Here is a 13560-nt window from a genome sequence, read left to right as displayed (position 1 = left end):
TGTTGGGGATCTAAATAGCAGAGTAGAAAATGATTGTGAGACATACAAAAATATTTTGGGAAAATTTGGAGAAAAGAGCAAAGCTAATAATAATGGCAAATATCTGTTGGATTTCTGCTCAGGACATGGACTGGTTATTACTAACACCATGTTCCAACATAAAAATGTGCACAAATTCACATGGAGAGAAGAGGCTAGGAATAAGAAAAGTCTCATTGACTATGTTATTGTTGATAGTGATGTTTTCTCCCTGGTGCAGGACACCAGAGTGTAGAGAGGATTTGAAATTGGAAGTAATCACTATTTAGTCTTGAGCAGGATAAAATTGAATTTGATATTGAAAAGAATAACATGTAAGAAAGTTTTAAAGCGAATAAAAGTTGAGCAGCTCTCAGATGTGAACTGTAGACTAAAATACAGAAAGATTATTGATAAGAAAATGAAAGAGTTTGAGAACAGGAATCAAACCTTAGAGATTCAGTGGCAAACTCTGAAGAAAACATTGACTGATTCTGCCAGAGAGGCATGTGGTGAGATTGTGTGCAAGGATAAAAAAAATCAGAACTCCCTGGTCGACACAGGAAGTTAAAGAGGCAGTGAAGGAAAAGAAGAAAGCATATCAAAATTTCCTGGCAAATAAGTCAGCTTTTACTCTTACAGAATATAGAGACAAATGTAAGAAAGCTAAACAGTGTGTAAAACTAGCTAAATAAAAGTCATGGGAGGACTTTGGCAAGAATATAGAAAATAAATATCAAGAAGGTGGCAAAATATTCTGGAGGTTGTTGAAGAATCTTAGGAATGGAGGAAAGAGTGCTGTAAAAGGAGTTAGAGATGATAAAGGTGACATGAAAACAGGAGAAAAAGATACTCTTGAAGTATAGAGTAATTACTTTGAAAAACTGCTAAGTGAAACAAGCAGTGATGACAGCACAGTGATAAAAAAACACTGACCAGGCATGCAGTCAGGAATACATATCCATACTTGAAGTAGAAAAAGCCATCAAAGGCTTGAAATTTGGAAAGGCAGCAGGAGTAGATGATATTCGACCAGAAATGCTGAAGTATGGTGGTATACAAGTCTTACAGTGGCTGCACTGCATAGTTCAGAAATCCTGGACAGAGGGACGAATTCCCGATGATTGGAGTAGAGCTCTCATAGTACCCATATATAAAAAGGGAAATAAAACTGAATGTGAGAATTACAGAGGTATTTCCCTACTGAGTGTTTCTGGCAAGATCTATGCAGGTATACTTGAGAAACGGTTGAGAGGAATTGTGGAAGAAAAGCTTGGTGAAGAACAAGCTGGATTCAGGCCAAATAGAGGCTGTCAGGATCAGATCTTCACTTTACGACAAATAGTCGAGAAAGCATGGGAATATAACAAAGATCTGTATTTAAGCTTTGTCGATTTGGAAAAGGCATATGACAAGTTGCCAAGAGAGAAGCTATTCAATACGCTGCAGTTACATGGTGTCAATGGGGCATTATATCAAGCAATACTTAGTCTTTATTTGAGTTGTAAGTCAGCAGTTAGAATTAAAGGAAGTACAGGAAGATGGTTTAATGTTAAATCTGGTGTGAGACAAGGATGTACATTATCCCCTCTGTTATTCATTATCTATATGGATCACATTATGAAGGAAAGTGGTATTAAACCTGATATCAAAATTGGAGATGTTAATGTCAGCTCTTTGCTTTATGCAGATGATGTTATACTTCTAAATAAATCTGCTACAAGTCTGCAAGATTCTCTGACTAAATTGAATAGCTGTTGTAATAGATATGGTATGAAGGTCAGCAATAAAAAGACAAAGACAATGAAAATAGGCAGAATCATTGAAAATGTCAACTGTGTTGTGAATGGAAAACCTGTGGAACAAGTAAAACATTTCAGCTACTTAGGCACAATTTTTACTGAAGATGGTAAATTAAATATAGAAATAGACAACCGAATCAGCAAAGCTGGTATGGTTGGAAGTCAATTGAATAAATTCATATGGAATAAGAAAGAAATTAGTCGGAACACTAAATTAGCTGTATACAAGACAGTGTTCATACCAGTTTTAACTTATGGATCTGAGAGCTGGGTCAGAAGTAAAACACTTGACCAAAGACTAGAGACCACAGATATGAGAGTCCTGAGAAAGATTAGAGGCGTGAACAGATGGCATCAATGGCAATATCATATTAAAAATTAGGATATTAGGAAAGAACTTGACATTGTCAGCATCCAGGAATGCGTTAGCAGAGCTAATCTCAGGTGGTATGGTCACTTAAATAGAATGGGAGAGGAAAGATTAGAGAAACAAGTGTTCTCTGCCAGGTTGGCAGGAAAACGACCCAGAGAAAGACCAAGATATAGGTGGATTGATACGGTACAAAGTGCCTTAGACGATAGAAATATAAGATCTGATAATGTTGGAGTCTTGACAAGTAACAGACTGATTTGGAGGAAAATTGTAGATAGGAAGTTAGTAATGATGTAATTTTTTCATGTAGTACTGTCATATCCTGTACACCCCCTTGAGGGTACATGGCAGGAATTTGATGATGATTTCTTATCCTTTTTGCTCCAAAAAAATTTTAACTATATTTTTGACATTTTGAGTAAGAAAAACAATACTCAAAATTATTTTTAAAAATTTTTGTTGATTTTTTTCAAATGAATACTATTGAATAAAATTAACTGAATGAAAAAAAAAAATAAAAGAAAAGAACTCTTACCAGTTACCTTAAAAATAAGAGAATTAAATGAAGTTATTTGTGAACACATTTATCAAAAGATTAAAGCTAATTAACACACAATTTTAAACCGACTCACCAATCGTAAGTTTTGTAAAATATAAATAAGGGAGCTTCGGGTGTGGATGAAGGACTAGACACTAATAAAAAAATGCTCTGCAGAGAAATAATCCGCCATTTTATATGGAACAAATTACGACATTATTACTTTCAATTAATTTTATCTTTTTTTCACAAATCTCGTGCCACACTGGTTGAAAATCGCTAATCTAGATGATTTCACTTGGGGAAGAATTATTTGAAAGCTTGAAGGCCACAAAATTAATGCTATTGCCAGAGAGTTTGAAATCTCACATAGCATTGTGTGCAGACTCTGGGATTAAGAGGTCATATTTTTGGTTATGATAGCAAAACAATGCACCACGGCAAGTCAGCTTGCAAGTTGGTTCCATTCAAGCATAGCTATCTTGACAAATTGCGGCAAGACGTCTGTGACAAAGTAGGCCTATATGCCTGAAGGCCTGTAGTGTGTGTCTTTATCCACAGCTCATCAGAGACCATGTTTTCATTGGTGTTGTATCTATAAAAATTGGACAAAACACCAACGGGCTATTGTACACTTACAGATGAGAGTAGATTTTGTCATTCCTCTGATTCTAGACAACATTTGATCTGGCGTGAAAGTGGTACTTTACCATCTCAAGAATGTTCTTGAAATGGATCGATATGGTGGTGCTGGGGGCATGGTGTAGGGAGGCATTATGCTAATAGAGGCACCAAGCTGCTATGTGTGCTGGAAAAAGGGACTGAATGGTGAACAGTATTGCAATAAAATTCTTCAACATTATGTTTGATTGTTCTGTAGTGCTGTAGGCAAAAAATTCATTTTTATGGATGAGCACACGATATCGTACATGAGCAGTGCAATATTTCTGGAGGCTGAGGATATTAATCAGAACAAGTGCCCATCACTCTCCCCAGATCTCAGTCCCATAGAACATTTGGGATGCAATGACTTACTTATTACTCTTTACACCTATAAGGTGCATGAGGCCACAATTTAGGATGCAATAGGGAGATGAATTGCTGATCTAAATTACCCTCCAGAAAACAAGGTTTTATACTTGCTTTGAAGGAGTAATGGACTAGTTTGCCTCAAGAACTCCTTGCATCACTTGATGCTAAGCATAGTAGGACGTGAGAGCTGCATAGCAGTTGGAGGTGGATATATTCCGTACTGAAATGTTCTCTTCACATAGTTTTCTGTAAACACTGTAAATTAATTTCTTAACTGTTGAAAGTTTTCCCACTTGGTTATACTATAAATTAAAGATGCCAAGAAATTATATTCTTAGTTTGATCCTTTATCTGAGTGTAAGCAAACAAAGTTTGCATTATGGGATACTAAAGCAAGTGATGTGAAGTCATTATCCTCTATACACATGTTGCCCAGTCATGAAGTTACTTCGCGCAAACTTTGTTTGCCTACTTGGACAAAACTTTATAATGCCTTAACTATGTCTGTAGGAAATTTGTATCTTACCAGCTTTGCTTATTCTGTTTTTTGTATTTCCAGATTTAGTTTCATATGTGTTGGTTGCCATCTTTACTAAAAACTGTGTCTAAATAGTTGAAATATTTTATTTGTTCTATAGGATCTGCATTGAGAATGCAGTAGAAGTTTTCTATTTCTGCCTTTTTTTATAGTTTTTGTTTTTTTTATTGTTGATTTTCATGCCAAATTTGTTACACCAGTTATTCAGTTACAGAATCCTGGAAACTTGAACTAAATCTGTTTAGGAGTATAATATCATCTGCATAAAGCTAAGAGATAAGTTTGATATCTTTTATTCTAATATCACATTTAGTGCTACTTTTTTCATAATGCAATCCATATAGTTGATGAATAAGAGTGGAGATAATGTGCATGCTTGTCTTACCCATGATATTACATCACACCATATTCCTGTATTTCCTTCAATTGTATCTGCTGACTTGCAACTTAAATATAGACTGTCAAATAAGGAAAAAATATTGCTGTTGCATTTGACTCCAAACATTCCTTATTTGAGTGATCAATTCTAATCAACACCTGGTAATTAGAAGTTCTTTAGAAACATGAAAAAGATTGAATTCCTTTCAGTGTATTATAAAAATAAATTATTATAGTTTATTTTATTTGTATTGTTCTTAACTATTTTCAGTTCAGAGAACTGGGAACACCACTTGCGAGAATTACTTCAGGAAAAATGGGTTGAAGGTGAAGGTCGACCTCATCCTTTACCTGACATTTCCAATAGTTTCGAGCTTCTGCCTATTAGAACGAAAGTTGAAGTTCTCCATGCACTTTGTGATTATCGTTTAGATTCAGATGATGTTACAGAGGCCCTCAAGGTGAGTCGGATAAATGTGTTATGCAAAATTATTACATTAAAGCTTTTAGGTATAACATACTTTTTTTTTTTACTGGTACTTGTATGTGTTAATTTAAAGAAAGATAATTAGAAATTTTTGCTTCATTAAAAATTATACTTGCAAGTAGTGTTTCCAAATTCCCGACATTTTGCAACCTTCGGGAACCGAGAACGGGAAATCGTATTTCCTGAGAATTCCCAAAAAAAACTTTTATTTAATTTTTGTTGATCATCTGTAATAATGGCTATAACAGTAAATGTTAATAAACAGAAAGAAAAGCCGTAGAGAAGGTGGGGCAACTGGGGTTCGTGGCCCCGCCACAGTCTTTCAGAGGTTTCGAGACACTCCTATACGTAAAAAGTCGAAGCAAAAAACGAGTAAATGAAATTTCCTAAATGGAGGTCGACTGGAATTTCATGACTAGTGCATCTCTTGCCCTGAGCGATAAACAAGGGTCACTACAGTATCATTTTGGCTAGGTTTCTGTTATATTTCAGTTTTTCTCAAAATATAAACAATGTAATTAATGCAAACTTTATTTAACCGAACCTTATAGTATACAATGAGTTTTTACATATATCACACAATTTATTAACATTCCCAATCTCATTTAAATATTTTATTTATTAAATTAAACATTAATAGAAAACAAATGCAAATATTATTCATGAAAATTAAAAAAATGAAAATTTGAAAATTAAAAAATACTTCAAATAGTTTTTATTTGTCATTTTTAAAATGAAACTTTAAGAAACAGGGCATTAATTGCCCGATCAGACAGTCGTGATCTTCACTTTGTAACAAATATACTTGATGTGGAAAAATTTCTTTCATTTTCTGTAGACATTGGTCAAATTGTTAAGAGTGCATCTAAAAGCATCTTCAAGTTGGGAGTGAGAGAATGCATTGCTTCATATACGCTCATTTCCTTCCTTAGAGAAGCAAATATTTTGTCTGCATGCATAGGGCTAGGCTTTGATGTCGAAATTGATATTGCTTTAGTCAATTCACTCTTCAGATCAGATTCTGATTTAATGTCAGAACTCTCTTTAAGGACATCCTTTACTACTTCTGCTGTAAATGTTCCTTTAAAAAGTCTTTCCATTAATGACTTTGCCAATCGTGCAATTTCATTCTTACTTGACAAGTCAAAAAAAATTCATCCTCTTCCATCTCATAAACAACTAACGTTGCTCAAATACTTTGTGAGAGACACAAGATCTCTATTTCTGCGTTTAACCAATTCAAATTTTATTTCCCTTAAAAGCATTTGGTTCATTGAAGAATTCTGTTATTCTAAATTACTGAACAGGAACTTAAAAATTTCTTCACTTGTGAGAATATTAGCTTCTCTATTGCTTGAGGCTTCAACTGCTGATCTTACAGGTTGTAAGCAATTCAACATGCCTCTCAATATTTCATAATACTCTTCTTTCCATAAGTGATAGAGTTTCAGCTCTCATAAAACAGTCTTAATCGGATTTACAATCTTTAAAAATCTCTCTATCATTCTCTCATATTCCCTCTTTTCACTCTTGGTTATTTCTTGCTGCAAAAGAGAATTTTTTACTGGAGAATATTTAAATATTTTCATAATTCTTCGTACGCTGCTAATTGCCGAAGATAGATCATCTTGCAAATCATACTGATCAGCTCAGGCTATACCATCTAACTTAGAATCACTGTTATCATCTTTATCATATTCAGAATCTGTATTGAATTCACTATCACTGCTACAAGTCACTGATGGTTCACCTTTCAACTTTTTAACATAAAATACTTTTGTTACAGTTAGATGTAGCGCATGGCTGGCAGTACTGTTGAATAGTCGGTGATAATTTTTCCATAACAGCTGCTCCGTATTTGCAATCGCATCACTTTCAAGTTTTAACTGAAAGTTTTCTTATCTTTCTTGAAGCAAGGATAACACTTTTTCCGCACGACAGTTCCCATGTATTCTTATTAAACCAAGGTTCATAGGGGTCTCATTGCAGTATACGTGAACATTCATGTATCTGCGATTCTTGCAACTGGTCCACTCGTCTATTGAAATACTCAGTTTTTTATTATCACATTTGAATACTTCCAATTTCTGGATGTACAGTTGTTTCACTTTACTATAATAATTATGTATTAGTGTCATAACTGAAGATGGACTTCTTGGCAACTGCATTCCTTTGCTTGTAAAACTTTCCGTAATAAACTTACTTTTTGTGTGATGGTGTTGACTGATATCCCATCCAAGGCTGCTAATTTGCTTATGGTTTCTTCTAAATCCAGTCCCTTGACATAATGTAAAATTGTCGTTTGTCTCTTAGAAGCTGAAGGCATTGGCTCATCATTATTCAATTCAGACTGTTTTTTCCTTTTCATTCCATGAATGTATACTAGGTGCCTATAGACTGCTGGTTGATGATACTTTGCATTGCAAAGTTTTGGAGCATATCTGGCAACAAGCTGATGCTTCATCTTTTCTAAAATATTCCCAACATTCTTTATACTCTTTACCCATTGTGATGGCAATCTATAAAAAAAATATTAAAATATGATTTAATAAAAAATAATTTATTAAAAATTTTCCCAATTTCCCGACCAAATTTATTCGGGAACAGGAAAACAAAAAAAATTCCTGAGAACAGGCGGGAAGAAATTCCCACCCAGAAACCCTAGTTGCAAGCTATAGCTTTTTGTAGATTTATACTCTGCAGCTCCTTATATTACAGAAGTTGAGAATTATGAACTCACACATACATATGTATATGATAGTTTATAAGACCGTAAACTGGAATTGGGTATAAATAGCTACTTTAATCTCAACTACATTTCATTGAGATTTCTTCAGGTGTAGAAAATACAACTAAAAGACAGACCAGCAGTAAAAGATTAGTAAGATGACAACCATTATAGAATTATGTAGGATTGCAATGATTTCAAGTTATGTCTAGACATATCGTATTGTTAAGAAAGCTATATCTGGAATGCATTCTGATAAGTTAATACCAGGGTTTGTATTTAGGTGTCTGGAATTCAATGCCATTTTTAAAGTTTCCCAAATTCTTCTTTTGGTTTTGTCATAAAAACAGTGTAACAGTTTGGATGTTTTCCATAAGACTTGATGTCTGTCTGTCTGTGGCTTCTGGGTCAGCTGAAGAGAATACATATGATGACAGAGCTGATCCCTCACAATTAGTATTCATTATGTCTAATATTTCTTCAATGTGTTGTTCATTTGATTTCTCTGTCTGTCTATGGTATAGTGTCCTGCAGTCACACCATAGTCAGTAAACATCTGGATATTTTAGGAAGCTGTGTTAAGGTTTCATTGATCAAAGTACTAATCTCATTCTAATAAAATGTTCTCTTAGGATTTTTCTGAGTTTTATGGACCTAATATAGATCAGAGTAATAAAATCTTTGATTTCCTCATTGTTGGAGTTACCATCTGTCAGTATATATTGGTTTTCATGAAATAGACTTAATTTTCCAGATTGCTTAGTTAGTCATAGATATAAAATCAGAAGCGAACCAGGTTCTAACTTTTAGGTAAATTTTATCTTAAGATATTGGTTATTCAAGTAGTCAAGGAAGTTCAAAAATAAAGGTTGTCCATGACTGCAGATTAAGATGTCATCAGCATACCTTTTGCATAATTTAGGCCTGTGATAGTATTCTTCCCTTCCAAGACATTTCTTTCAAATCTTTCCATATAAAGATTCACCAAAATGTGAGAAAGGACTGTCCATGGCTAATCCCGAGTTGTTTGTATTATGGAATCATTGTACTGAAGTAGTTAGAGATATGCATTATTTGAGAAGTACCATGATTTTCCTTGAAAATTTATCTTGTAGTATTATGAAGAATTCCTCAGTTGATAAAGAGATTGATTATATCAAAGCTAGCTAAAGTGCCCTGTTCATCAAGAAAGATGTTGTTGATGGTGGAAACTAAGTTCTCAAAGTTTTTAACTTAGGAAGGTGATTCCCCTGTCTGTTTTTAGCAGTTTAGCCAGAAGATATGTAGGAGAATCTATGCTTTCAAATATTGGACAGAGAGATATGCCTTCCTTGTGAATTTTAGGAGTTCTATACAGATGGGGGGGAGAGGGTGTAGAGATCTGAGTGAAAGTCTGGTTTCTCTGTTGAACTCATAGGTCGTTTTTTGAAGTTTGTTGGTGCAATTTTGAAGCTCTCTGGTAGGATCATGAACATGATTATAATCATGTGTTTGTGTTAAGGAGTTGTCTGATTTTGTTGTCACATTCTTCTGTCTTCTAAATTGCAGTAAATTTAGAAGAGAAAGATTGTTTTTAGAATTTATAGCTGCTCTCAGATCAGCCTAATTTTAATAAATATGGTTACATAATACCTCCCAAAATATGAGAAATACTAATACTTGGAGATCCAAGTTTACATCCTTCGCCATCAACAGGTGCCCACCATCTGTTTAGGACTCTTGTCTTTCGTTAAGACACAAGAATTAAATATTATTTTTAATCCTTTCTCAGTGCTGTTTCACTCCATTAAAACCTCTGACATGAGTTCTCCTATTATTTAAGCCTTATCACACATTGTTTATTAAACTTCTTTAGAGGTATAAGATTGTCCTTTAGAGATTTTGCAGCATTTATTGCAAGTTCTGTCCGTGCGGTTAGCCTAGTGGCTTTGTGCTTCACAACCATATGTCTGGAGAAGGAGTGTCCTGGGTTCGATTCCCGTTGCCAACATGAGGAGCTTAAGGATCTTCCTCAGCCATAGCCAAGTTAGCCGGTCTTGGGCGAGGATATTGGGTTTTTTCCTCCAGTTTATCTGGGGTTTTTCATCCCGCAAGCAGGCAAACTGGCCCCGTGAACACACGGATCTACAGCCATAAATACTCAACCCCCTATGAGGGGGCTCAACTCACCCCAATAGGGATGGGGGAGAAAAGGGGGGAAACTCCATATGAATAAATAAATTGCAAGTGCTGATTTAAGCCAAGCTAATGAAGCCTCTTCTTGAGGTAAGATAGAAGTAGTGTATTTCGATTTTAATTAAAAGTTCTTTAGATACTTTTTTCTGGACAGACTGTAAAATTGAGGTTTTGCTAAGAACAACTTGTTCTGCTGTAGACTAAACATATTTTGACTTATTGAAGACTTTCTTTTCTCTAAAAAACTGATTATGAGATTTTAACTATTTATTTATTAAGTTATTAAACTTTCTGATCAGTTTGGTTTTGTTCCACTCATACATTCTATGTGCTTATGTGTTGAGAATAGAAATAATATTATGCCATAAAGTTGCATATAATCCACTTTCAAGCTTGTAAACCATATATTGTTTTCTGTCTTCTAGTATACCAAGCCAATGTTTTGTATTGGTGATGTACTCATTAAGTAGTACACTCTACTGATGATTACATTACATAATATGTATGGAATGTAATAAAGACAACTTTTCATCTTATGTAAGACTTCAAGTGTAGAAAAGATAAGTAATAGACAAACAAAGAGAGAAAAAAATAGATTAGTAAGGTGATAACAATTATAGAGATATGTAGCATTCCAATGATTTTAAATTATGTCTAGACATCTATTTTATTGTTACGCATGCCATATGTGTTTGTGCTTATATATATATATATATATATATATATATATATATATATATATATATATATATATATGATGGATTTTGTCTTATGGATAGATGGATAGACAAGATGGATAGACATTTGTCTTATGGATAGACAAGATGGATAGACAAAATAAAAGAGGACCTGAAAACCAAATCACAACAAGCGATATCAAACTGGACAGAATTGTTCGGACTCTCCCGGGACAGACAGAAGTGGAAAGAGTTCATTCGGCCTCATCATCATCCACATAGATGATGGAAGAGAGAAGAAGAAGACATAGACAAAATGAAATTAGGAAAGATTAGCAGATTTAAAAAGTACTATCTTCCCCAAAGAGGATAGACATAGACCATCTAATCTGTTTAAGTTAGGACAATGAAATAAAGTTTCACACGTTTCTTTATAAAGATGTTCTCTGAAGAAATGACCTTTATGAAGGACTCCTGTCTTGTTCCAGTGAGATTGATGTTTAATGTTGATAGCATGCTCTGCAAATCCAGACTGTTCAGGCTCATGGTATTTAATTATAAGATTTGTTCTTCTAGAAGGATAAAAGCAGATCTTTGTGTTTGTTCAAAAAAAAGTGATCATGTTGTTTAATTTATATGTAAATGGCATTGGAAATAGCTTAAATAGTGATACAGTTGTTTGCAGATGATGCAAAGTTGGAGAGCGTTATGAGAAGTAGAGCAGATGTTGCTGCTTTGCAAAAGGACCTAAATAGATTGAATGGGCAAGTATGTGGGAATGTCAGTTTAATGTTGCAAAGTCTAAAGTATATGTTGGTATAAGTGAGACATGATTGAATTAGGATGACATTCTGGCAGGAATGGACATGGAGGAATATGCGGTCTTTTGTAGTATAGGGTGAAGTGGAGGTGGACAGGATGAAATGTTTAGTAGGATGGTGCTATAGACCTGGTAATGTGGAAGACTGTGAGAAGGAAATATTTAGACAAGTTGGTCTGGCTAATAGTCTGGACTTGCGGAGCAAGGGTGATCATTATGCAATTTCAATTATGATAATATAGACTGAAATGAAGAGACAGCATCAGGAACCAAAGTGAATGAATTGTTTATCATTCATATCCACTAGGCTCTGTAATTTGCATTTTTTTTTAATTTGCCCTCATATTCCACATTCCAGAGACCAAACAAAAGATATTGTTTGCAGTCATGGTCAGCTTTTAAGGAATAACTACTTTAGGCAGTAGTTATCCTTTAAAATCGAAGATAACATTAATGGAGGCTACATGTGGATCAAGAATCTTGGATTTGATTATCCCATCACAAGATATTGTAGTAAATGTAGTGTCACATCTTCCTTCAGTTAGTGAAAGTGACCATGAAGTGATCATTTGGTTGTTGGCAGCCATATCAGGACTTATGTGGAATTATAGGACAGGTGATAATGGCAAGCTTAAGAGATGGTTTGCAGCAATATCATGGAATGAGGAATTGCATGGGAAGGAAATCAATGCTGTGTGGTCTCTATTCAGGAAGTATCTGGCAGAGGCAGTGATTGAGTGTATTCCAAAGGTCAAGAGATTAAATAAGTTAGTTGTAAAATGGATGACCGAAGAGGTGAAGCATCTGGTAGAAAAAGGCATTGTCATGGTTGCACAAGATGATTGGAGATAATCAGTTACATAAGGTGTACAAAGAGCAAGGAAGGAATTAGTAAAGGTAACAAAAGTGCAATACAAATAGCATTTAGCAAATGGCACAAAAGGGATGTAGGACTTGATGGTATATCAATGTGTGTGTCTTGAGGGAATGTTCCAAGGAGTTAACAGCAGCTTTAACTTACCTTTTTTTTTTTTGCATGAGTCTTAGATTATCCCAGGTTCCAAAGAAGCAGAAAGATGGCAAAATTGTTCCGCTTCATAAAGGAGTGATAAGACTAAGCTAAGACTGAATTATAGGCCAGTCTGCTTGTCTGAAGTTGAGGTCAAGGTGTTAGAGAAGCTAGTGAGGTCAAGAATTCAGAACTGGGTTGACAGCAATAGAATTCTCTTTAATGAACAACATGAGTTTGCTAAAGGAAGATTATGTTTTAGCAATCTGCTTACTTATTATAACAAGGTGACTTCTACATTGGACGAGAGGGATGCATATACAGTAGTATATTTAGATTTTGCAAAGGCCTTCAATATATTGTAACATGACAAATTAGTAGTTAAATTGGAACATATGTTAGATTGGCTGGCTGATAGGCATTAGTAGGTTGTGTATGGGAGAGTGATATCTGAGAAGAGGAAAGTCGCTAATGGCATGCCCCAGGGATCTGTTTTAGGGCTCATGTTGTTTAATTTATATGTAAATGACATTGGAAATAGCTTAAATAGTAATACAGTTGTTTGCAGATGATGTAAAGTTGGAGGGTGTTATGAGAAGTAGAGCAGATGTTGCTGCTTTGCAAAAGGACCTAAATAGATTGAATGGGCAAGTGTGTGGAAATGTCAGTTTAATGTTGCAAAGTGTAAGGTTTTAAAATTTGGGAAGCAAAGATGGGATGCAGAGTATGGGAATGATGGGGATATTTTAGAGGAGGTGGAGAAGATTAAAGATCTGGGGATGATGGTGGGTAGGGACTTGAAATTTTGTGGAAAATTTTGCTAAAATTGTGAGGTCGTAAGGGTGATGAGATGTTGGAGAGGGTTCAGAGATGATTAACTAAGTTGGTTTCTGGTCTCTGGAATGTGGAATATGAGGGCAAATTGAACAAATGCAAATTACAGAGCCTAGTGGATAGAAGAAAGACATTATCGGAATGTATAAGT

General features: G+C 34.7%; 1 protein-coding gene across 3 annotated transcripts in view; it reads left to right on the top strand.

Annotated features, from left to right (window-relative positions):
• Nucleotides 1-13560, top strand: part of LOC150092852 (chromatin remodeling regulator CECR2-like) — a 342076-nt gene that overhangs the window by 56749 nt on the left and 271767 nt on the right. For all 3 annotated transcript variants that reach the window (XR_016550505.1, XM_090414404.1, XM_090414405.1), the window contains exon 4: nt 4951-5140. Coding sequence is in view for 2 of the 3 variants with exons in the window: in XM_090414404.1 (XP_090270530.1) it covers nt 4951-5140 (190 nt within the window). In the remaining variant the exon portion in view is untranslated. The remainder of the gene's footprint in view (nt 1-4950; nt 5141-13560) is intronic.

This window comes from Typopeltis vanoorti, chromosome 25 (assembly GCF_054136105.1).
Source record: "Typopeltis vanoorti isolate ZY-2024b chromosome 25, IOZ_Tvanoo_1.0, whole genome shotgun sequence".
Classification (NCBI taxonomy): domain Eukaryota; kingdom Metazoa; phylum Arthropoda; class Arachnida; order Uropygi; family Thelyphonidae; genus Typopeltis; species Typopeltis vanoorti.
Note: the sequence above shows the minus strand (reverse complement) of the source record. Positions and strands in the feature narration are given on the sequence as shown.